General features: G+C 45.6%; 1 protein-coding gene across 2 annotated transcripts; it reads right to left on the reverse strand.

The window, feature by feature from the left end:
* Positions 1 to 2,938: 2,938 nt before the first annotated feature.
* Positions 2,939 to 11,591, reverse strand: SLC25A47 (solute carrier family 25 member 47). Of its 2 annotated transcripts, XM_053945630.1 has the most exons (6): positions 11,407 to 11,591; positions 6,154 to 6,197; positions 5,773 to 5,844; positions 5,322 to 5,504; positions 3,981 to 4,251; positions 2,939 to 3,234 (listed from the first exon to the last, which is right to left on the reverse strand). In XM_053945630.1, the coding sequence occupies exons 1-6, from the start codon at positions 11,432 to 11,434 to the stop codon at positions 2,948 to 2,950; spliced, it is 885 nt and encodes a 294-aa protein (XP_053801605.1). In that variant the 5' UTR covers positions 11,435 to 11,591; the 3' UTR covers positions 2,939 to 2,947. The 2 variants fall into 2 exon arrangements, with proteins under 2 accessions (XP_053801605.1, XP_053801606.1); XM_053945631.1 differs by lacking the exons at positions 5,322 to 5,504; positions 5,773 to 5,844; positions 6,154 to 6,197; positions 11,407 to 11,591 and adding an exon at positions 5,200 to 5,308.
* Positions 11,592 to 23,502: the final 11,911 nt, after the last annotated feature.

The following is a 23,502-nucleotide window of genomic DNA, read 5'->3' on the forward strand; positions in this document are numbered from 1 at the left end:
CTTAAGTGAAGCACAGTGGTCACAATTTCTGTGCAAAAGCACAGATTCTGAATAGCTTCCCACAGCACTTCTACAATCACCAAGAGGAAAGCTGAAACCTGCCTGGATATTCATGAGCATTGTCAGAGCAAACAGGAGCTGTCAGCAGCATGGAACCTGATCCTGAGTGTGACTTCTAAGAATTTTTTTTCTCAAGGCCACCAACTTTGTTGCTGAAAGAAATTATCTGTTTGACAAGCTGCAAAGCAAACCCAGTATCAGCACAGCAAATGTGGTACCTTCTTTCTGTTTGTTGGCCTTCAGCTAGCTAGTTTATCAAAATAAATATTCTGTGATCATTAGAGCAGCTAAAGGTCAAGATAATACAAATCAGAAAATAAAGCAGTCAAGTGCTGAAAACCAGAAGCTGAACACCCAGCTTGGGATGTGGGTAGTGAAGTACATAACAAGTGTTCTGTCAGTAAAAAAAAATTGGTTCAAATTCATGTGCCTGTGTTTACAGTACTCACACAGTCAATTCCTGTACCTGTTGCTGTTTGTATCAGCAGTGAGTTCTTCTTCAAGTTGTCCCCCACACACTGTGTAGATGGTTTTTTCCCAGTAGAGGGTTCTGAACAGGATGGATCGAAAAGCCCTTACCTCCTTCCAGAAATAAGCTGCCTGGAGATACAATTTGCCTCTCATGTAGCATTTGTTCAGACCACATGAGAACCTGCTTGTATGTGGTGCTGAACACCCTGAGGCTTAGAGTTCTCAGCCCCTTGCACTGGCTTCTGCAGTTCTACAATTCCTCAGTAATTTCTCTCCCTCAGAATCAGCTGTATTTCAGTTACACCCATAGGAGGAGACATTTTTAGTTATCTGAGTGCATGAGCATACTGGCAAAAATGGGCTATTTAATATTCAAACCTTGGGCTGACCATGAATGGTATCAGTGCTGCCTAACAATAAATGGTTGTTTAGTCTGTTTTGCAGGCATTCTTTCACTGTCTCAGTTCAGAGAATCTAATGCCTGAGAACAAGGTTGGCTGAGAATAACATGGCATAAAGGAGTATGATTCTGAACATCCAGGCAGAGCAGGGATAAATCACCACCCAGTTAAACACATCCCTTTTAGAAAGAGGTGAGGGTGACTCTTAAGAGGAATTCCAAACCTCAAGGACATAATTAAATCTTGTGTTTTAAGGACTTTCTGACTAAAGGAAGTTTGGTGCTGATACCCAAAGCTGTCACCAGGGTGGTAGGTTGCTGAGGCCATAAGCATTTTGGAGAGAATCCAGTTTAGTGTTGGGTCTTTCATTTCACTCCCCTTAAAGTGACATAGGGTGCACCAGCCTGGTCTCTTCACCCTGCTCTTGGATCAGCTGCAAGAGCTGGGTAGACCCTTGAAAGAATTCAGGTGCTTGTTTGATATGATAGCATGGCTGTGAACGTGTTTTAAAGGCCAGTTGAAGGCGTAGATTTCAGGAAGAGTTGTGGGGCTTTTTAGTGGTCTCTGGGTGGGGTAGAAGAGGTTCCCTTTATTCTTGTCTAGGAGCACCTGAATTCTTTAAACTTGTTGCAGTTCTTTCTGTATGTCGAAGGCAGCTGACAAGTCCTGTCTGCTGCAAAACTGCAGTCAGTGTAGTAAAGCCATGTCATCAACTGGTGAGAGTGACTGCTGACCAGAAGGGTCCTAAATATGAGAACTCCTTTTAAAATACAGTATTCCCCTTTCCCTCCAATAAACACATTTTTAGCAGAATCTGAGAGGTTGGGTCCAGAATGCTTCAAGTGTCATCATCCAGGGATTAAATCAGAAACATATATGTAGCCCGTGAGGCAGAATGAGCAAACTAACATTTCTGGGTTTAGGGATTTTTCTTCTGAAGCAATAGCATGGGCACTGGTTTTTCAACTGACTTTTTCATGAAAAATAAAGTAGGAAAAAGTAATGAAAAATAAGTAGTAGGAAGGTGAGAAAGAAGTAATAGAAAAGTCTGAAATTCTTTCAAAATGCACCTTTGGCAAAATACATTCAGCTGCTCCTAACAGCAGCATTTAAAGGGAGAAGAGTATGCACTTTTAAAAGCTGGGAATCTTGATTATGCTCTACAACTTTGCAACTCTCTTCTAACTTGCCTAACCCTGCCAGTGCATGGATTTTATGGCAGCCTTTCCCTCGCCAAGCAAAGAGGCTTTGCATCTATTCCTGCCCTCGCTCCAGGATGAGAACAGATTGCCTCCAAAGCTGTGCCAAGCTGGGAGAGCCGCTGCTCCATGGCCTGCGGAGAGGGCTGATGCTGTGTGGGGCTCAGGGAGAAAATCACACGGGCCTGCCGGGAGCCGCGCCGGGCGCTGCAGCGAGACCATTAGCGCAGTTCTGTAAACAGACCATGTCTGCCACTCATTACAGAGCGGCAGGGAAAAGATAGGACATTCCTGCTTCAGCTGCTGCCAAGGGAGTATAATTGGAGAGTGCTTTGGGAAAATTACTGCTGGGAAGGGGAGGCTGCAGCCTGAAGCAGCTCGGTGAGTCACTCGGTGAATGCAGTGCAGGCATAGCATGTAAAGAGCACACGCTGGGGAGTGTTGAATCTTGCACAAACTCCCCCCCAGCTCCTCCTTTGGTTGTGAGGATCATTTTCTGTGCCAGTAGAAATTAATTGATTTACCAAAACCCCTGATCAGACAAACAACGAACGTAAAAATTCACAAATGTTTCAAGGGCCTAAGTGGCGGCTACAGCCTAAATACCTTAATGAGATAAAAGGGAGGTTTTATATGAAGCCAAGGCTCCCTGATAAGTTTGTAATCCTGTAAGAATAAAACAAAGCCATCAATTGTCAGCTTTGGGCTGAAATGTCCATGCTTCTTATGCTGTCCATCAATTCAACAGTTGTTTGTAGATGTTGTCTTACAAAACAAATAAATAAATAAAATACACTTTGGACAGAATGGAACAAGCTATTTTTTGTTTATATAATGATCTGTAAATCTCAGTACGCCTTCATATGTTACAAACACTACCATGTTCACGGGAAAGGCACGAATGCAGTTTAAACCCAGTCCTTTGAAAAGCACTTTTGCCCCCTCCTTTCTCACACTTTCCCTCACACAGTGGATCAGGCCTTTGTACTTGTGCTGGTCCGATTCATCTGTTTGCATGCGTGACTTGATGACGTCCATGGGAGTAGCTAATCCCCAGGCCAGGACTCCCGCGAAACCACCAGAAAGCAGCACAACAAGGAAACCTGCAGGAGAGAGAGTGAAGGGAGAAGGGCAGTTCACTTGCATCTTGTTCAGCTACAGCCATCTCAGATTTGACAACAAACTTTGGTAACTTCCATGTTTTTTGGGAGTTACTTTGTGCAGCTCTTGCAGTTGTGTGTTTCCAGTGATCTCAGAGAATTTTTGCACATGTGACACTTTGAACACCATGTGAACTAGATGTGGTACAGCCTGAGAGCACTCACACCCTCTTCAGATGTATCTAATTTTTATCATTCTTGAGGAGGTGCTCTTTTGCTTATCTTAGCTATTCAATCTTTTCTCAAAGTGGATAGTTGCTTTTTGGAGCCAAATCACAACTAAGAATCTGAAGTATCTTTGCCTTCTCCACCTGGACTTCAAGACTGATCCTTGTCTGAGCTCCATGATAGCTCCCAGGAGCTTTGTCCATATTTAATTTCTTGTTACCTTGTTTTTGCATTAACAGGATTTCATATCCACATTTGAGGCAGCAGAGGGTGTGGTAAGAACCCCTCCTGCAGGAGGAGGAGCTGCTTAGGGACAAGGTGGGGACAGTGAAGCCCTTGCATGCAGGCTGCTGAAACTAGGCCTGGGGCCAAAACCAGCACACACAGAGCAACCCCTCATGAGGATCTGGGTGAGGTTTTATGGGTACTGGGTGATGTTTGCCTAGAGTCTGGTTTCCCTCTTAGTGTGGGACTAAGTAAGCCATATTTGCAGGTAATGCCAGATGCTTCCCAATACCTACCTGGTTTATTTCTCCCATCTGGTGTAAGCCAGTCACACAGCGCAGAATAGGAAAGGAAATATATGGCAGAAGCAGAGCAATCCCTGCAGAGTAATGCAGAACAGCCCTTGTAGAGACCCCCAAAACCTTCCTCCTTGATGATAACCTTCAGACAGTGCAGAGACCCTCGATACTTTGGCTTGGAAACAGGCTGTTGTGTGGTGGAAGGGTGTGGGTTCCTCTGAGTCTGCATCCGAACTTTAGCCACCTCACTAGGGTTTGTCAACACAACCTGCAACACCAGAGAAAGGCATTTTAACCCTCACAGGTAAACAATGTTTTGATCTTCCTCCTGTGAATTCTTGTCTCACAGCTTTTCAGGCTGTGAGCTCCAGCAAGCTCCAGCCTCCTCCCCTCTGCCTGTGCTGTTCCACCCAGCAGCAACAGGACACGTGTGTGAGCTGCACTGGGCAGAGAGGAAGGCAAGGCAGAATCAACACAGGATATTAAATACCTGTAACTACTTGCTAAACTAGATGGTTGTGGGAAGAGAGATGTCCTCAGCCATCGGGAAGCATACATCAGGGCTCTTATTTGTATCTGTATTTGAACCAAGACCATCCAGACTATAAAAATTGAGCCCATGTTGAGTCACTGACTGCTAGGAAACACCTAGAAGCCTGACCATCTGGACTGCTCTGTAAGAGGATTGTGACCAGGCACACGTTTCTGCCCAGCACGCCATGGGTGTGATGGGATGAGCTCCACCACATTCACAGCACCTGTGGACACTCACCCTCATCTGCTTCTGGGAAACTGCTCCTGGACCCAGCCTCCTCCCCCTGCCCCAGGATCCTGCAGGTTTGCCAGGCAGCATCACTTCTCAGTGGTACCCCGCTGAGTTTTAAGTCCTGGCAAGGCAGCACTGTGCTCTGCCCATTCCTGCAGCGATGCTTGTGCTGGGAAAGCAGCGACCCGTGTTTAACTCAGAGTTATGTCTGTCTTACATAAACACACCGTCACAGCCACCTGGGGAGTTTGCTGCCTATGCTGTGTTCTCTTCCTTGTTCTGTATTTGCTGCCAAGGTCTGTGTCATGTTAGTGGCACGTTCTTAAGCGTTCTGGCACTCCAAACCAAATCCAGCACGAGCTGCCCAGCAGGACTCGGCCACGCCACGGAGCCGACCACTGAAGGGGCAGCGAGGGCAGAGCATGACCTCCCCTGCAAAAACAGACCCACCAGATTTGTTGCAGGCTCCCCTGTGGCCTCCCGGACCGAAAAAAACATTCCCTGCTTCTCCAGCCGCCTGTGTTTGTGAACAAGATCTCTTGTCGTGCTTTCCCTGCGGGCTGTTTACCTACCCGGGCAGCGCCGGCAGCAGCTCCCGCAAGAGAAACATCCAGCTCGGACGGCTTGGCATCTGCAGCCCCGTATCGCAGCTTGCAGATGGCACCGAGGAAGTTTCTGTATGTGCCAAAGGAAACAGAGGAAACCGCGGATACAGCGAGGACTGATGCAGTCACACCTTTATAAAATCCGCGGACCTCGAGGGAAACAGAGGAGAAAGGTGAATTTTAAGGGTGAACGGCATGGGAAAGCATCTGCTCAAAAGCACTGGCTGTACATCGCTGAGTCAAAACTTATTCCCACCTTACAGCTCATCAGCAAAGCTACATTTCACCCTGAGCCCTCTCCCAACTGATGCCTGTGTGCCACTGGTGCCCATCCTCCCCAAACTGACAGAGGCAGCTCTGCTGCTCTGAAACAAGGCATGTGCAACCAGCATCAGCAATACCGCTGAGAGGCACCTACCTTTTCTGTCCTGTATGTTTCCTGAACACAGTGCCAAAATCCTCTGTAGTGGTTCTCAGTCTGAATTCTCACCTAGGAATACAGGGACAACTTTAAATGAAGATATAATATTACAATAAATAAAAAACAATAGATATAATATTAAAATAAATAAAACAACAAATGCCATAGTAGCAAATCAGATAATTAACCATAAAATGACATGACCAAATTTATTTTTTTTTAGAGATAAACACAACCAAATACAGTGAGATACAGAGATGTAATGCAGATAAAGTATTATCATGGGACTATTTTTTTGAAAAGGAGGGGGAAAACAAAAGGGCCTTTTCTCCTCTTCTTTTTTGTTCTATAGTCAAGAAATAAAGCTCCAACAGGTACCTTTACTGTGTCCAGTGGATAACCCACGGCTGTGCTTAGACCACCTGAAACAGAGAATATGTTGGAGATGGTTAACAGCACATGTCACAACAGACCTTTTCACCTATCACAGAAGGGCACTGGGGAATAGCAGAGCCCAGCAGTGCCTGGCACCAAACTTCTTGAGCTCCAGTAATGACATTTGAGCCATGAATGACAGAGAAAAATGCAGATTTCTCTGTGTGACCAAGGCTCACCCAAAGGAGGAAACAGAGTATGGGAAACTTATCAGGAACAACAAGATGGAGCAAGATGAGACAGGGAGAGACACTGACAGCACTGCCCCCGAAGGATGAAGGGAGGACACTGGGCTGTATTTGTTTCCCCTCTCAGCTCAGGCACAGACTCACAGAGTCTGGAGCAATTTTGGTTTTCAGGGCTCGGCGGGATTTGGGGCAGGGAGGGATTAGCGCTGGGAGTGTCCAGAGGCAGCGGCTGCCGAGCCCGCCCAGCGCGGCCGGCTGAGCATCACATGCCGTGCCGGCATGTCCAGCTCCCGGGCCGGTGTCAATCCTCTAGCAACACCCACGCTCACTCCTAGAGCCTTAAAATAGCCACTGGATATCTATTAATCCTCTGAGACAAAGCTACTGCCTTAATGGCGAGTAAGGAGGGCTAAAGAGCTCCAACACGGATTTCCCTCTGTTGCAATAATAAATAGATCTCACCTCACTGCATGGTTCAGCTCTGAGCTAAGTGCTAGCAGGTAATAAAGGTGCAGACCAGCAAACTTCCTCCCAGTACATCACCTGAGAGGAAATCAGACTGGAGAACAATGGAGCTGTATCCATGTGAGTTATTTAGGGAGAGATTAAGTTCATAGAAGTGCTGGATTAGCCCATGAGGCAGTCAGGCATTCAGAGATACAGGAAACATCTGGTGGCTCACCTATTGAAAACTGCCTCTCACTGAGTTCTTCTTTAAAAAAGAAAAATTAAAACCCAAGCTACTTAAAAATGTGTTAATTGGTGTGGGCATGTTCACCTCTGATTACATGGCTGCTTGAGAGCTCTGGAAAACTCTCCCATGTTCTGGAGAAAAGCAGCAGCTGCTCTTGTGAGTCACCAGGAGACAGTCCCAAAGTGCATTACTCAGAGGAAAATAACCAATAGCATCTTTCTTGCAGAAAATTGAGGTTTGTTCTTCAAAAATATCTATCAAATCTGACACCAGACAAACAACAATGAAGTGGGGAAAAAGGGCCTAGATGGAAGAGAGACAGTGATGGAAGAAAGAGGGCAAGGGGGAATACACAGGCAATAATATGGCTTGGAGAAGCAATGGCTTAGGTCCAAGCAGAGAGTGACAATGCACAAAGTCATCTGGGGACACCTGCACTGTCCCAGGTTCCCGGCCACCAGCCAGAGTAAACACAGACACTGCCAGCCAGGGAAGAGCAGCACATGAGTCAATGCCAGCATGACAGTGCTGACCTGACAGCTGCAGTCCCCAACCCAAGCACCCCATCTCAGCTGGGAGGTTTTGACACATCTCATCGTTTTCAGATTCCTGAACCTTAGAGGAGATGGGCATGGGCTGCCCAGATGCTGGTGACACAGGGGCACCATGCACAGCTCAGTCCTGGCTCACTCCACTGGATAAGGAAGGTAGGAGCTGTGGCTCATGCAGATCACATACCAAGGATGATTTGGATCAGTGTTTGACAAGAACTGACCTTCCTTCTGGAGAAATCACCCTGTTCACATGATAAGATACAAAGACAGCAGCCCAGTAGGTTGCCCTAAACAGATTGTTTCAGCCCTAAAGGCTCCCCATGAACTTGGTTCCAGTAAGGATCAAATATGTCCATTTGAGAGGAGACCATGAAAGCAAATTTTTCATTGCTCCCAGCAAAGACGTGAATCCCCCAAACCTCCAAATAACCCAATCTGCCATGAACTGCACTACTCAGGGGTACAAAGCACTCCAAGCAGTTGTCAGAGCTGAGGAGCTCAGCCAAGTCTATCAAAGGCTGAGGAATGAGGGCTCTGCACACTGTCACACGATATAAATAGCCTGGGACTAAGATAGCATGACCCACACATGCCCTGTTTGCGCAGCAAAATCAAAGAAGGCCAGCAATGAACAGTGGGCATACAGGAGAGGGTTCCTGTGAGACTCCTGCTGAGTAACACTGCATCAGCTGTGACAAAAAATGAAGAGCAAAACCAGGGGAATTACCTTCTTTTTATTTTAGTGAGCCATTTTTATGCCTCCTTTATCTGAGCTATTCCCAGGATGCTTGCAGCATCCCCTACACACACGGAATGCACAAAATGGATCACTCACAGTCCCTACACAAGTCAGGTCATTCTGAGCAAGCAGCTCAATTAAGGAGAGATTCTGGTGGGATGGCAATCACAAGGGAGCAAGTGGCAGCTGTACAGAGCCCACCAGGCTGCAACAGCTCTGAGCTGTTGGCAAACCTTGGCTGAGACACCCAGGGAGAAGCAGGGATCGTTGTCCATGCACTGGATGGGCAGACAGCAGCTTTCAAAAACCTTTGTTTTGTGCAGCGTTGGGAACATCAGTGTCCTAGACCCTAAGCAAGCAGAGCTTCATTCAGTCACACGACCCTAGCAGGTGCTGCTTTAGCTGTAAGGAGACAGCATGTTCCTTCTATAAGGGGATTCTTTTATCTGCCCTTGGACTGCATGTAACCTCCCAGCTGTGGAAAAGCCCAGTCCTGCTGCAGACCCTGCTGCACTACCACCACTGGGTAAACCTCAGCTTCACTTCCCCAAATCTTTACTCCTGACATAAGAGTCAAGTCATCCTGCAGTCATCACCAGCCCCAGCCATCAATCCACATCCCCTGCCATGGCCCAGGCTGCTGCTGTAGCAGGGCTAGAAAGCATGAATGGGGTCATAGGAAAATTCAAGTCAGAAGGGACCTGAGGAGGTCTCTAGTCCAAACTCCTGCTCAATTTTACTGGCCAGGAAGGACTGCTTCCTAAAACATCCAGCCATATTTGCTGGTTATAGAAAGTCTCCACAGTCACTAAGCATGTTTCTCTCATGCTTTTTTCTGTCTGGAGCCATAGCAGATCACTGTTCCTGGGGCTGAAGATGCTAAGTTTTTTATGTCATTGCCACAGAATCCATTGCCCAGAGGTGATGCACAGTATTTGTGCACCTGCCTGAGGCAGCCAGAGGCTGGAATTAGAATCGGCATGACCTCTGCTGTTTTTCAGAGGTGCTTAAGCCATGCTTTCTCCAAGACACTCTGAAAATAGATCCAGGTCACAAGAATGTAATTTACTAAACAGAAACTCTTATTTTTAATGTTGCCTCAGCTTGCTTGATGCTCCTTAGCTGGGTTCACAGATTCCTTAGGAACATGAAAATTGCTTCAGCTCTAGCAAACATAAACCCCTAAACAAGCTCAGCACTGAAACCATCCCAGTTTTTGCAGGATAGAGGTCCAACCCCAGGAGTTGTCCCATCTGAGGGGAAGGATGATGGCCCTGAAGCCCTGCCCAGGTACCTCCCATATCTCTATGGGCAGGCTCTCACCTCTGCCAGCCAGTTAGAAGTTGCAGTATCCCTCCTAGAAAAGCTCTGAGCTGTTCATAGAGGACAGGTTGGACAATCTTGCTCTCTGACACACTGAGGTCAGTGAAGTGCCTTACAACAAACAAAGACTTTTCTGGTCCCAGCTGGATCTCCACAGCCTGCATCCCCTCAGGCTGAGCCTGTGTCCAGGGCACACAGGGGAGATTCTTGGTGCATGGCTGGGCAGAACACGATGCTGGAGTCTGGACAAGGGGTCACAGCACAAACCTTGGCTTTGCATGGGAGCCAGGACAGAAAACAAAGGTGAATGACCATGTTCAAACTCTGTTTTCAGCTCTCCATGTTCCCTTGCAAAAGAAATTTGTCTTTAGGTGACCTGTTTCAAACTGTGCTAAAAAAGCAAAGGAGTCCAAGCAACAAATGCAATCATCTCTGCCCCACCATGAAGTCTGATTAATCCTTCTGGGATGGACATCCTGCTGCCAGCCCTAGGACAGGGCTTCCTTCTCCACAGGGTGCTCTGAAGTCAGAAGGGAAACAGGAGGAGGAAGACAAGCTATCATAGTGGGCTGGTTATATCCTCCTCTCCCATGAAGGGTCTCCAAACACCCCTGGAAGACCAACACCCCAAGCATAGGCACAACAGGCACCTCCAGGGCTGGATGCTGCTGAGATGCCAAACCTCACCCCACTTGCACATGTTGGGTTATTAGTGGGCAGGGTAGGACTCAGCATGGTCCTTCCCAGGACAAACACATCTGCACCAGGACACACACAGGCTGTTCCTGGTGAGGGAAAATGCCAAATTTCAGTCAATGTCAAAGTGAGATCTGTCATGCAGGCTTGGGCTGGGTGTCTCAGCCACCTGGTAGATTCACCTGGCTTTTCCATCAGTGGTGACCCAAAGGCTTTTCTTGTGGTATTTTTTCATCTATATTATATATATATTTATATTATATATATTGGTATATATTATCTTGTATACTCCACTAAATCTAACAGGATTTCAGTGAAGAACTGAGACCAATGGGTACATTTTGTCATTTAAAACGAAGATGGGTTTGAGCAGTACATGCTCTAAAAATGTCTAGAATTTAATCACACTTCTCTCCTCTCCACACTTCTCCTTTTTTATACACAGCTAACCTACTTTCTCCCAGATCAAAGCCTGCTGCCTGGCTCCCCTGCTCTGAGATCACCATCACAAGTGCAAATACATCTTGACCTAAGATAATGCAAAGGTCGTTCATTCAGACATTCTGACTGCAATAAGAACACTGTGCTTCCTCCCCTCCTGTCTCACAAACCACACCCTCAGCCCCCCAGAGCCACCATCCCAGGAGCCTGCTGGGACCCCTAGATGCCAGACACATGAGGGTTTTGCTGTCAGGGCTATACAAGCCAGTTTGTATATCTGCACAAAACCTCTGTCTCTTCCTATTAGAGTTTTACCCTGTCCCACTGCAATCAGGACATTGCAGGCAATGACCTCAGCTGACCAAGCTGCAGCATTGCCTCTCCAGCAGCTCTGTGATCCTGCTTTGATGGCATTTCCCACTTAATAAGGAAGAACACGCTTTTAACAAGCAGCCCCCATTGAAAGACTCTCAGCTCTGCTGTTGAGACCTGCTCTTCAGCTGAACAAGAAGGAAACACAGCTATCTGCTTTGGTCAACAAGCACTAATTCATGTATTTACCTCCGATGGCCCCAGCAATGAAATCCATCCAGAGTGCGGCTGCTGCCGTAATCACCCCGAGGAGCGCTGGGAAGGTGGAAGGGATGAGGATCCGGTTCGGTCTTCCCAGAGCCCTGCCAGTCCTTCAGAGACACTGATTTGTAATATGAATCACCTTCCTACAGTCTGCCCTTGCCTCTGGGGATTGTGAGCCTTGTGGGTACTTGATGAATTTGTACGCTGGTGGCAGAGCTGGGAAGCCTGGAACTGTTCCAGGAACACAGTGAATAAATAATCCCATGAAGCCCTGAAATGCTGTGCCAAAGCTGCTGTTCCCAGTGCCCTTTTGCCTGGAAAGTCCCGAGGGGTGCTGACTTGCAGGGTAAGGCTGGCTGTGAAGGGGCCATGCCCTGCTGTATTCACTAGCCCCAGAAGACAGCTTTGCACACTCGTTTGCCAGAGGACACTGTTGGCCTGCACCACGGAGACCCTGCATTTGTGGCTATTTGCAGGATTCCTCCTTCCCCTATCCCAGCCCACTCCTTCTCCTTCTGATGGACCATGCACCCTTTCCATTAATGGAAATTCCCTCTGCCTTTACCAAGCCATTTTTTTTTAACTTTCCTAATGCATGAAGCTGACCCTAACTTCTACATATATCTCCATGGATATATACCCCCCACCCATTATGTATACAAACTGTGAACCCCAGAAATTAACCTAACCACATCCAGAGTATTTGCTTCTATTTCAGACAGCAGCAGCATAGTTTTCCCAGCCCCTGGAGCAGCTCTTCATTTCTTGCTCAGATTCCTAACCCCCTTGCCAATGTCAGCTCATTGTAGAGAGACCTGCTGATCAAAGGGAACCAAGAGTTCAAGGAAATGTCATACTGTCTGTTTTTGCACAACAGTCCCATTACCAAAGGGTGCTTCATCTATGTGTGGGAGGTTAAGCTTTGCCCACACCCAGGAAACTAAAGTCCTGATGCAATGAAGGGCTCGCCAAGCCGTGACCTGAATTTTACCCCTCTAGTAGAAGTTTTCCCGGGTCAGAGCCAAGGTACATTGGCAGCAAATGGGAAAAGAAAATTTCACAGCTGCTGCTCCCTGGGTCAGCTTTACAGGGGAGCTGAGGACTTCAGTAGCCAGTGCCATTTCCTGCACATTTTCAAAGACCCTATTTCTCACTGAAGCATGTGTTTTGGGGCTGCTGTGCCAGTGGCATATAGCAAAGCTCTGTGTGAGGGCACAGAGTTTCTGGGAAGTGAAAATGAAAGTATTTTTGTTAACTTGATTCCTGTGATTTCTTAAGCACCCTTCCCTGAATGCTTTCTGTTCTGAAGAGAACAGATTATTCCAGTTTAACATCATGCAAGGACAGCAAAAGCTTAAAACCAGAAGTAAAATATTATCTAGAGAGGTAGCAATGTACCTGCAAAACCACACTGGGTTATTTAGTAGCTCTTCCTTGTTATACCTGGTGTCTGTACAGGAGTTATTAATGGTTAATTAACAGTCTGTGCATGTTAAGTGCAGGGAAATCTGTTGTTTCCTCTTCTCCCATCATCCGATTCTGCTGCTATCCTTGCAGGACCCCTCCCGCAGCAGAATCAGGTGTGGGACCTGTTGTGTCACTGACACACAGGGACAAGGACACAGTCCCCTGTGGAAGGGCAGCCTGGAAGCACATGGGAGGTGGGATTTTTCTACACATTGCAGTGACTGGTGCCATATCAGCAAGAAAATAGAGGCTGGCTGGCATTTCACACTGGCTGACTAAAGCATTGGGGTTATTTAGTATTTCCCATGAAATATCAAAAGACCAAGCAAAATTCCTACCATCTTTAGCTGAGCTGAGCAGCTCAAAGGGAATTTTCCTCATGAAATCTTCTGAGACTGTAAAAAAAAAAACCCAACCAACTCAACCCCCTTCCTTTTGTGAAAGAAAATTAATCCTTTGTTTATTTTTTAAACATCCATTCACACCAATGCTTCTAGCAAAATGTCACTTGCTTTATATAGCAGGAATCTGACTCCATAACCTTTTGATAATGGTTTTGGTTGCTTCAATGGGGCGTACCAGGAGGGGTCAGGTTTTCCATTTGACTGGAATTGCTTTACAAACAGAGGTCATTCAGAAGGTGTCCATATTAAAGAAGAATATTTTAGGGCTTGAACTGTTTCACCTTGCCACATGAAGGTTTCACTGGGACAGCCAGCTCTGCAGGAATACACACAAACACAGCTACTTCAGCGACATCTGCCTCAACCAGGGCTTAGCAGAGTAACATGAGCCTCAAGAAAACACCACCACAGCACTCTCTGCTCCTGGTGTGCAGTCAGGACTTAGGGGAAAATAGGATCCACTGCCAAGCTCAGCCTGGCCACCATGTGATGGCAGCAAGGCAAGAGTCTTCTGGAAGAGGAGCCCCACACAAGGGTTCAAGTGCTCAGACAAGAGCAAGTACTGAGCAAGGTGCAATCCTGTGTGAAGCAAACCCCGTCTGAGAAATGAAGCCTGTGTTACTGCTGGCACACTCCAAACAGCACAGACCAACTCCCTGTGGAACTCAGGGACCCTCAAGGCAGCAATTCACGTTCCCTTACCAGGACTCCTCCCAGAGACAGAGTCCTTGAAGTCTCACTCTTCTTCATACCTCGCTAAAAGAGCTTCCTCCTCCATCCTCTCTTCCCTAGATTTCAGAGATATACCAGCCTCATCAATTTGCCAGAACCAGGTCCCCCAGTGCTACAGGTCAATTGAGACAGTCTAGAAAATCCATCCCAAAGAAATCTTAAGTTATCAGGCATTTCTCCAAGATGAAATATGAATCATTCCTGTCCCACTTTGAGACAGTGTCCACGGACTGCAGATCCAGAGATCACTGCTAGTCTAGCTTGCAAATAAACACCATGGTCCACATCTATGCAGGGAGGAGAGAGAGTGCCTGGTCCCAGCCTAGGTGATCTTCTCAAAGCAGGCCCTAGGAAATCGCACACCAAACATATTTTGAGCCTCCACAAAAGATAGCATTCCACAAGAAATGCCATGAGTTCTTTCCTCCAGTAGCAAACTGCTCAAGAGTGATTTGTTCAAAATGGGCCAATTTCACAGGTGGTTTTGAGAAAGCAGAGCATGGGACGTGCTGTCAGATAAAACCACAGATCTGAGGATATGAAGCGATCTGCAGGAAATCATGAAACTGAGTGATAAAAAGTGAGGAAAGCCCTAATTTTGCCCAGTGTGTGATGGATGAAACACTCCATTTGCTTCACAGGAGGAGCTATCTGCCCACCCAGGCAGAGAGAACTGCTCCACAGCAAAGTGGCAGAGGGTCTAGAGGACTGGTACAAGCAAAAGGAAAGGTGGGAAGGGAGCCTTTAGGCAGGCAATCAGTGTTAAATAGCATCATGTAGGTGAGACAAAATAGCAGGGGCCTCCTTTTACCACCTTCTTCCACAGCTCACTCACAGGATTTTACCAACTTCATCCATCCTGCACAGCCTGTCCTCTTTCAGCTCTGCCACCACCTGCCAGCTCATCCAGCCAGGTTTGCTGAGAAAATGTCCCTTCCTCAATTCCTGCCATAGCATATTCCATTTTCCATCCCACCTGCACTGTGCAATAGCACATTCACATGCACATCCATTAATTCCTGTCCTAATTTTTCCTTTTGGAAAAATCCTTGACTGAAGAGACTGTTCAAACAGCGTTACCCCACTACGTCACCGGCTGTTTGCACATTGTGGAACAGGAAAGAGTGACACCAGCAGTGCTGAGCTGGCAGAGCCTGGCACTTGGCTTCAGTGGTGGGGGTGGAGTGGGGGGTGGAACCTCCTGGCTCCAGCTGTGTTAGGGATTTTCAAATCAAAGTGGCACGTTGTCCTTTATCTCAGGTACTAAAGGAAAACCAATAATTCCAAGGATTCGAGAGCTCACAGCAGGAATCTCACAGCAAAACAAACAGAAGCAGTAGGGAAACCACTCTGAGCATTGGCAACTGCATCAGGTATAAATGATATGTGATTTCACCTCTGGAAAGCTGAAATGAGGTTGTAATGTTTCTACACACATTCCCAAGGGGAGAGAAAATAGTACATTTCCAAGAAGACAGATGATTGCAGTAATTTAAGAAGTCACAGATTTTCTGGCTTTAGGCAAGTCATTCCATCTCCCTATACCTAATCTTCTCATCAGCATAACTGGTGTGTCCACAGCCATGAAGACACTGCAAGGATACAGACACTTCTCAGAGAGCCACAAGTCTCTGTTCAGGAGTAAATAATGGGAAAAAGTGGAAGTAACAATATTAGCACCCATCCTATACAAACATCCCTGTGTAATTATGTATATATTGAAAATTTAAAGTGTTACATAGATCTTTCCCCAAAATCATAGAATCACACAATCATAGAATGGTTTGGGTTGCAAGGGACTTTAAAGATCACCTAGTTCCAACCCTCAGGCTGTGGACAAGGACACCTTACTCTAGACCAGGTTGATCAGGGCTCCATCCAGCCTGGCCTTGAACACTTCCAAGGATGGGGCAGCCACAACTTCTCTGGGCAGCCTGTGCCAGTGCCTCATCACTCTCACAGCAAAGAACTTCAACCTAATATCTAATCTAAGCTCACTCTCTTTCACTTTGGATCCATTCCCCTGTGACCTGCTGCCACATGTCCTTGTAAAAAATCCCTCCCCATCTTTCTTGCTACTCCCCCTCTTCAGCTACTGGAAGGCTCTGATTACATCACCCTGAGCTGCACAGTAAGAAAGAGGAAGTTTGACAGTGCAGCACCACAGCAAGCTTTCAGGAAGGATTTTATGCCAACCTACACTGCAGAAGAACTTACTGTGATGGAGGGAGGGGATGTCAGGACTGTTACTGACCTTCTGACTGCTTTTTGAGCCACTTTCCAACCTCTTGCACATTTTCTGCACTTTAATGAACAGAAGATGTGGTCAGTGACTTGGCAGCAGGCTTGGAGAGCCAGGAGCAGAGGGAGGCACTCACCTTCCTGGCCTGCTTTTCCCTACCACCAAGCAATAAAGCAGTCTTTATTTCATGATGATGTTAATGTGCAAGCCTCTACCTTTTCAGCAGAGGCACCTCAGGTGTTAGACAGTAAAACACAGCAGTTGTAGTAGAAACAGTGACATGCTCCCAATCTATTTATTGATATTGCTGGTGCACTATCAATGCTCTCTCCAGAGTCTGTGTCCCTGTATCTTTTTTGCAATATTCCCAAACTCTATCTCCTTGAGATCTCTGCTTTACACCAGTGAAAAATCTATGAGATGCTACATTAGTGACTAGGAAGAATGTTCTTCTTCCTTCATAACTAGCTGATTTTATATGACTCAACAGCCTCAGAGCTACTTTGAAATTAGAAAGAAAACTCAGCTCTAGAACTATAAAGCATTATTGTCTGGGACTTTGAGATCAGCTTCTAAAGTCACATGGGAAAGGGTTACTTAACTGAAAAACCTGGCACCAAAGAGTTCAGAAAAGAGAACTTTTTCTAAATGCCAGCATTAATATGAGCTTATGTTGAGAGGGGATATATACAGAGGAATTTCATCCTGCAGAAATAAAAAACAACTGAAAATACAATGAATTCATTTAAGTCTTCAAGCAAAAGCTAAGTACATCCCTTACAAATACTGCTACAAAGCAAGTTTAATGCTGGAGAAGAATCCCATGTTGTTGTTGGGGTGGAGGGGGCAAACAGCCTCTGATACCCATCCTAACTTGATCAATACTAATTCAGGGAACTCTGCCATAAATTTTTGCAAGCAGTGTGCACTGTCCTAGTGCAGACATAGACCCATTTCAGCAGCAAGTGTTCAGTCCTACGCCTCCAACGTTAACCTGACTTTTTCCATTGGCCCAATCAGGCGAAAAAAATAAAATCTAAGCCAGAAGCTTCCATAGCTTTTTCAGGAGCACTCTCAACCTTAAGAACAGTACTCAGACACCAGTATTAACAGTACTAGGTTCTGAGTATCATAGGAAGTGCACAGTCTCACTTATCACCTGCCACATGTTCAGGAGTGTCCAGTTCCCAGAGTTAATGGAAAGTTTCTGTAGAGGCACAATGGTCATCCTGCCAAGCCTGTTCTTTCAGTTTACAAGAAATGGGTGTCTTTACTATAAGGCTGTTACAACAGCAAACATTCCATGTAACAATTGGAAGCCCACAAATGACCCAGCAGGATGTTGCCTTGAAGACAGGCCAACATAGTAAAAAATTGTCCAGACATAAACCTTAGTGTCTGTGTGCCTGCTCTGTTAAATAGCCTAGCATAGATTTAGATTTAGCTGGACACCTGGTCTCCCAGTCATTGACTTTGCATGTGAATGCAACTTGTGCCAGAGGATTTCAAACACGTGATGTTAAAAGTATATTTTTATACCTGTTGTCAGTGAAACGCCATTAGCCTCACAGAAAGGTTCCTGTAAGAACAGGGTAACTTAAAAACAAAGCCATGAGGCAGGCAAAGGAGGTTGTTCTCCTAGTTCTGCCTCCTGTTCCTCAGGGCCAAATCGGTATTACCAGTTTCCTTATCTATAAAAGAAGCATAATTGCACCTTTTTACCTCACAGAAACAGCCTGAGGCTTAGGTTATACTGTCAGCAAATTCAGACTGGAAAAATGCTACAAAGATGCCAGTTACTGAGCTTTTATCTTCCTTTCCTGGTTTCCCAACAGTTTTTGCTCACTGTCACCAATCACAAGCATATTTGCTGAGTGACTGAGCAACGTGCAGAGGAAAGATAGGTAAAGCTGCTGGGCTGGTAGATAGTTATTAGCTCAGGTGACTGGACTCAGTGCCCACCCTTTTATCTCAGCATGCCTCTTCATGGTCCCTGGCATCTTCAAACTGTGATGCTAAATAGCATTTGGGCTCTGCTGGAGGCCTGCTCTCAGTATCACTGGTTGCATGGGCATGCAGAGTTTTCTGGCCTTCTCCAAGAAAGGCCAGCAGCAAAGAAACCTTCTCCACCTGCAGCAAATATAAGAGAACATAGTCCTTGTAATACTTAAGTACTTTGGACTCGGGTTCTTGCCTAAATACACATTTAAAAAGTAATTATAATTTCTTAGCCATCATAGTACTATCACAGGCCAGAGACAAAGATGGGACGTGTGATAAGAGAAGACTCAGCATGAGTGTGTGCAGGTCTGCCCTCTCTGAGACTTCTTGCTGACCAGAAAAATGACAGAAAAGCAGAAAATTCAGCAGTTTAGTTAACAAAACCCAAAGTATGTATGATCTTTGGAAACAAAGGCAATGCCAAGAAGAAGACTTTGGACTAATGCCTATAGGCAGCTTTTTCTGGTTTTTTAGTCTGTTCATTTCTTATCTGTTTCCAGGTTTGCTATGGTTTTTCAAACAAAGCACAAGACAACTAACTATGAACAGAGATAGATTCTTCCTCAGAATGAACATAGATGTTGTGCACTGTTTAGTGTGCAGGTTATGCTTCTTTCTCTTCTCCAACACATCAATAACCCAAACGAATCCACATACACGTGTAGCAGAGGCTGAGACAAACAGCAGAATGTGCATGTCAGAACTTGGCCACTTCTGCTTAAATTGGAGAGGGGCAGGCTTTCCAGAGGGTATGTGTTCCCAGTAATGAAAATGTCTCCATTTTACCAGGATAAAGCATGGAAAGTTGGAGCTAGACCAAACTTTTCAGGGCACCTTTGCATACTAAGCCACTCCTGTCCCCCAGCACCTCTGCCTCTGCTTCTCACAAGCTCAGCATTTCAGATATTAGCCAAGGCAGTTGTTTGTCTGCCATGATTTCCCTGGGTACAGAAGAGGTCTTACATGCTGAGATCCTGACCAGGACATTTTGGGGGATCACAAAGCCTCTCCCCATCAGCAGATCTGTAAGCCAGGCAACTCTGTTTCAGCAGCACTCAGCTCTTGTACAGCTGCATCAGTTACATTTCATGCTTTGAAACACCAGTCTTATCACGGGATTTTATCAGGTTGGGAAGTTTCAACATGATATACAGTACCTTTGAAGCCAGTGGGATAATCACGTCAGAGAATACCCTAAAGCCACCAAAGGTCATAAAGTTAATGGATAATAAAGGCATCTAGTCCCCTGAGAATAATGCCTTAGCTGCTCTGTCTTCAAGTACAGCTGCATCCAGAGGTTCTGGAGTATCCCACTGATCTGACTCAATAACAAAACATCGAGTGGGACAATGCAGACAAGTAGGACAGCAAAAACAAGAGTATTTGGGAAAACAAAGAAAATGGACCTGGAAAATGGACAAAGAAAATGAATCCACACAAAGGTACCCAGTGAATTCACCTGGAGAAGATTATTTTTCAGACAAAGGGGTGCTTCTATACAGCAACTCAGTGCTTGCTTGTTTCCTATGTACAATGTGCCCCAATATTTCTCTCATTTCACCACTTGGATTTATTTGTCACTGCTTTAGATGCCAGCCATTCTGTAAAGAACTGCAGTTTCTGGGAAACGCAAGGTTTTCCTTCAAAGCAGTTTGCTGCTGTAAATAGAATGTTCACATTGCACATAGCCTGAATGTCACCCATGTTCACATAACATGGGGCACACAGAGCGAGCTGCTGCCCAAAAGAGACTTTGAAGAGTGATTCAGGGAACCAAAGAAGTTGCTAGGAAGAAGCTCAAAATCAAGTCACAGCTCTAAACAGGAAGAGAAACATGCATTTTTCACAATGACAGCTGAAGCTGTGATGATGCAGCAGCTAATCTTAAAAGTTAAGGAAAGGTCTGAGGGCAGAAGGCTGTATGAAAGAGAATTCCCATGCAGGGTAGTCCCCGGGCTGGCCAAGCCTCAGCAAAGCTCTAGGGAGCAAAGGGCAGGCTCCCCCATCCACCACCCTCCACATTGTAGTGGGACCTTTCTACTGGGACATGGCCAATTGTTGATGCCAAATTCACAAGCAAACAGAAAGATTTTGAAACACTTGAGTCAACAATGTATATTTTATTGAACGCCACTGCCACCAGAACTTCCACAAGTTTATCACAACTCCACATTTTTGTTCCTTTCCTACTTCATTCTGCCCTGCTGCCCTTCTGCTTCATGTTACACTTATCTGCAGTTTTTATTCTGTCACTCTGCTTGTTCTCTGCCTTTTTCTATTCCATTCCCTGGTCTCCTGATCCCCTTGAGCAGGTTTCAGTTGGGTGTCACCTTCTGCCAGAATTCCCCTGTGTGCCATTGAGGACAGCAGACAGCCAACAGGGTCATTTCTTGCCACAGGAATGAGGAGAAACTTCCTCTGCTATCTCACCCCTCCAGCACCCTCTGCAAAGCCTCTTCCACCTAAAGGACAAAGGGACTAAGGTAAGAGGTTTTTTGAAGGGTTAAAATTCAGTTATTACCTTTTCTCTCAGACACATGGCAGTGCAGCTGCTGTACATGCTGGTAGACTATATGTCTCCCAAGCTGCTCTGAGCTCTTTCTTTTCTGCCTGCTTTATTTGAGGGCCCCACATTTTGCCAGGCAGAGGGGAAGCTTAGTGGTCCCAAAGAAGAAGAAAGCAGGGAAAGCACAATCCCTCACTCCAGCACTCCAGGGGATGCATCCCAGCAGTTGTAAGTTATGTTTGGAACAGCCTTAGCAGAATGAGAAGGAAGGCAGTCACAGCTGAGCCTAATCCATGGAGCCTGAAGGGCACAAAAGTCCCAACAGGCATCTGAGTCACACTCTGAGCCAGAGGCATTACACATCAACAAAGCAGACACAAGATCAGACACAGCTTCTGAAAAATCTAGGAAAACAGCCTGAGTGAAGAGGAGAACCATTAAATCTGGTTTCCTTCTGTGTCAGGTGAGGTGTTCTCTCCAAAACCATATCTATACTGCACACATATGGCCCTGGATGAATACTCAAAATACTTGATCTAAGAAATACTACCCAACTGTAAAAGCTCTAATATTTCCTTCCATTTATCACAGAAATAAAAGCATCCCTATTGACTCACTGTCCCACCCACACACAAGATTAATAAACTCATCCGCATTCACACAGCGCTGCCTCACAAGTGTAACTTGAACTGAAAAGAAAACAAAACCCCAAGCAAGAAAAAATGAACAGAAGACAAACTCCCCAGTGGGACTAAAGCTTAGTGAACCAGCCCTGGACATCTCAGACTATACACCAACGAGCCCTTGATGTTCTCTGCACTAGTGCATATAGTGACCACCACCCCTCTGAAGTGCTCCAATGGGGTTCAGTAGCATTGAATAAAACATTCTGTAATATTAAAAAAAGCTTATTAGGAACAGGTCAAGCATACAGGAACAAGACAGGCCTTGGGAGATTGCAGCAACCTGGGAGGGGCTGCACAAACATCAACAGCAAGATTAGAATTCAAGTGATCTTGACAAACTGGAAATACAATGTGAAAAAAGCAATTTAGCATGGACAGCTAGGAATGACTACAGAAAAAATCTGCAAGGTCAAGGTAGGGAACGTTGTGGCACACAGCTGATCTACCAGAAGGGACCTGGAGCACATCATGTGTCACAGGCTGCCCATAAGTGAACAATATCATATCATGTTATGTTATATGTTATGTCTCTTGTGAATCTCTGATCTCATATTCAGATACATGAACAAGAGTGTTGTCTGCAAATAGCCAGGGTAATCTCCCAGAACAATCTCCCAGAACTCACTCAGCAAGGCCTTAGGGCTTGGTTCAAGGAACTCCGTATCAGCTGAAGAAAGAGGGGCTAAGAAGATTCAGAGATCAGCAGAAAATTATTAATATAATTCAGAGAAGAAAAGACTAAGACTGAAACCATCTTCAGATAACTTAGAAGTGCCTACAAAGAGACAGGAAATGTTTTCCCTGACCACTGTGAGCAAACATTAGAATTACAAAACCACTTCTAGTTCTAGTAGAGGAGGTAGTTCCTCTGAGGCAGATTGCTTGAGAGATCAGAGGATTTGAACAACAGATTTAAAACAGTTTGGCCAGGAAGCTTTTAGGTGAAGCTGATCCTTCCAAGCTTTGTGCTACAAGACAGAGACCTATAACATCTGGATTTTCACCTGGAGAACTCTGCATGTGATTGTAGTTCCCCCCATGGATCCAGGGATTCTGTGACAAGAGTCATGGAAAGTCACTTCCACTTACATAAAATGCTTAAGGAAAAACTACTGCTCAGGGATTTCTCTCTGGTCTCAAGTGCTGTCTGTAGATGTGAGAGTTCAGTAAAACCGAAGGCTCCTGTTAGGAGCTGGGTGATAGAGCAGGAGAGGGCAGCTCCCAAAGCCATTGATGCTGTGTCAGAGAGCAGGACCAGCTCATCTTCCTGCGCTCTAGTACCAACTGGCCATCCCCAGGTAGGGCAGGTATGTGAATGAGGGAACCCAAACCATCCCACAGACACCTTGGTGCTTGATTCAATTTGATGGGTTTTAGAGATGGGAAGGAACCCAAATGAACATTGGATTGGAAGACATGGGTAATGTCAGAGATTCATTGAATGTTTTGCATTTGCATCTTGTCTATTTATTAATTGTAATGATAGTCCAAGAGCTGCTTAATCTGGGGCAGATTCTCATTTTTTTCTTCTACTAGTAGATTCAGACCTCTTTGAAAGCATCCTTATCTTTATTCATTTGTTTGTGTGCTTTCTTTGCACAGAAGGTAAAAGCTGGATTGATTTTTAATGTGTTATTCCACTGCAAGATTTTATTGATTTTTTTATGGAGCTGCTATACCTAAAAAAACCCCTGCCATACCATGGAAAGCAATTAAAAAAAAAAAAAAAGGGGGGGAATAAAAATCCTCCTATCTGCTTTTCCATTCTGCTTCTGGAATTTACCATCTAAAATTAATTTAGACTGTGCAGGCCCTGAAGAAGATCCTGTTACTCTAAGAAAAGCTGGAATAGACTACTTATTGTTCTAGGCCACTGGTATTCCCCTTTCTCAGATATTGCCTGCAGAAATAACGAGCAGTTTAAACAGGGCTCCCTTTTCAAACTGTCAACAGCTTGAGTTCCCCATTTAAACACTCTGGCATCAGAGCACCCTGAAGCCAGACAACGTTAGCAGGAAAGCAGAATTAATGCAGAACAAGAAA

This window comes from Vidua chalybeata, chromosome 6, assembly GCF_026979565.1.
Source record: "Vidua chalybeata isolate OUT-0048 chromosome 6, bVidCha1 merged haplotype, whole genome shotgun sequence".
NCBI classification, from domain to species: Eukaryota; Metazoa; Chordata; class Aves; order Passeriformes; family Viduidae; genus Vidua; species Vidua chalybeata.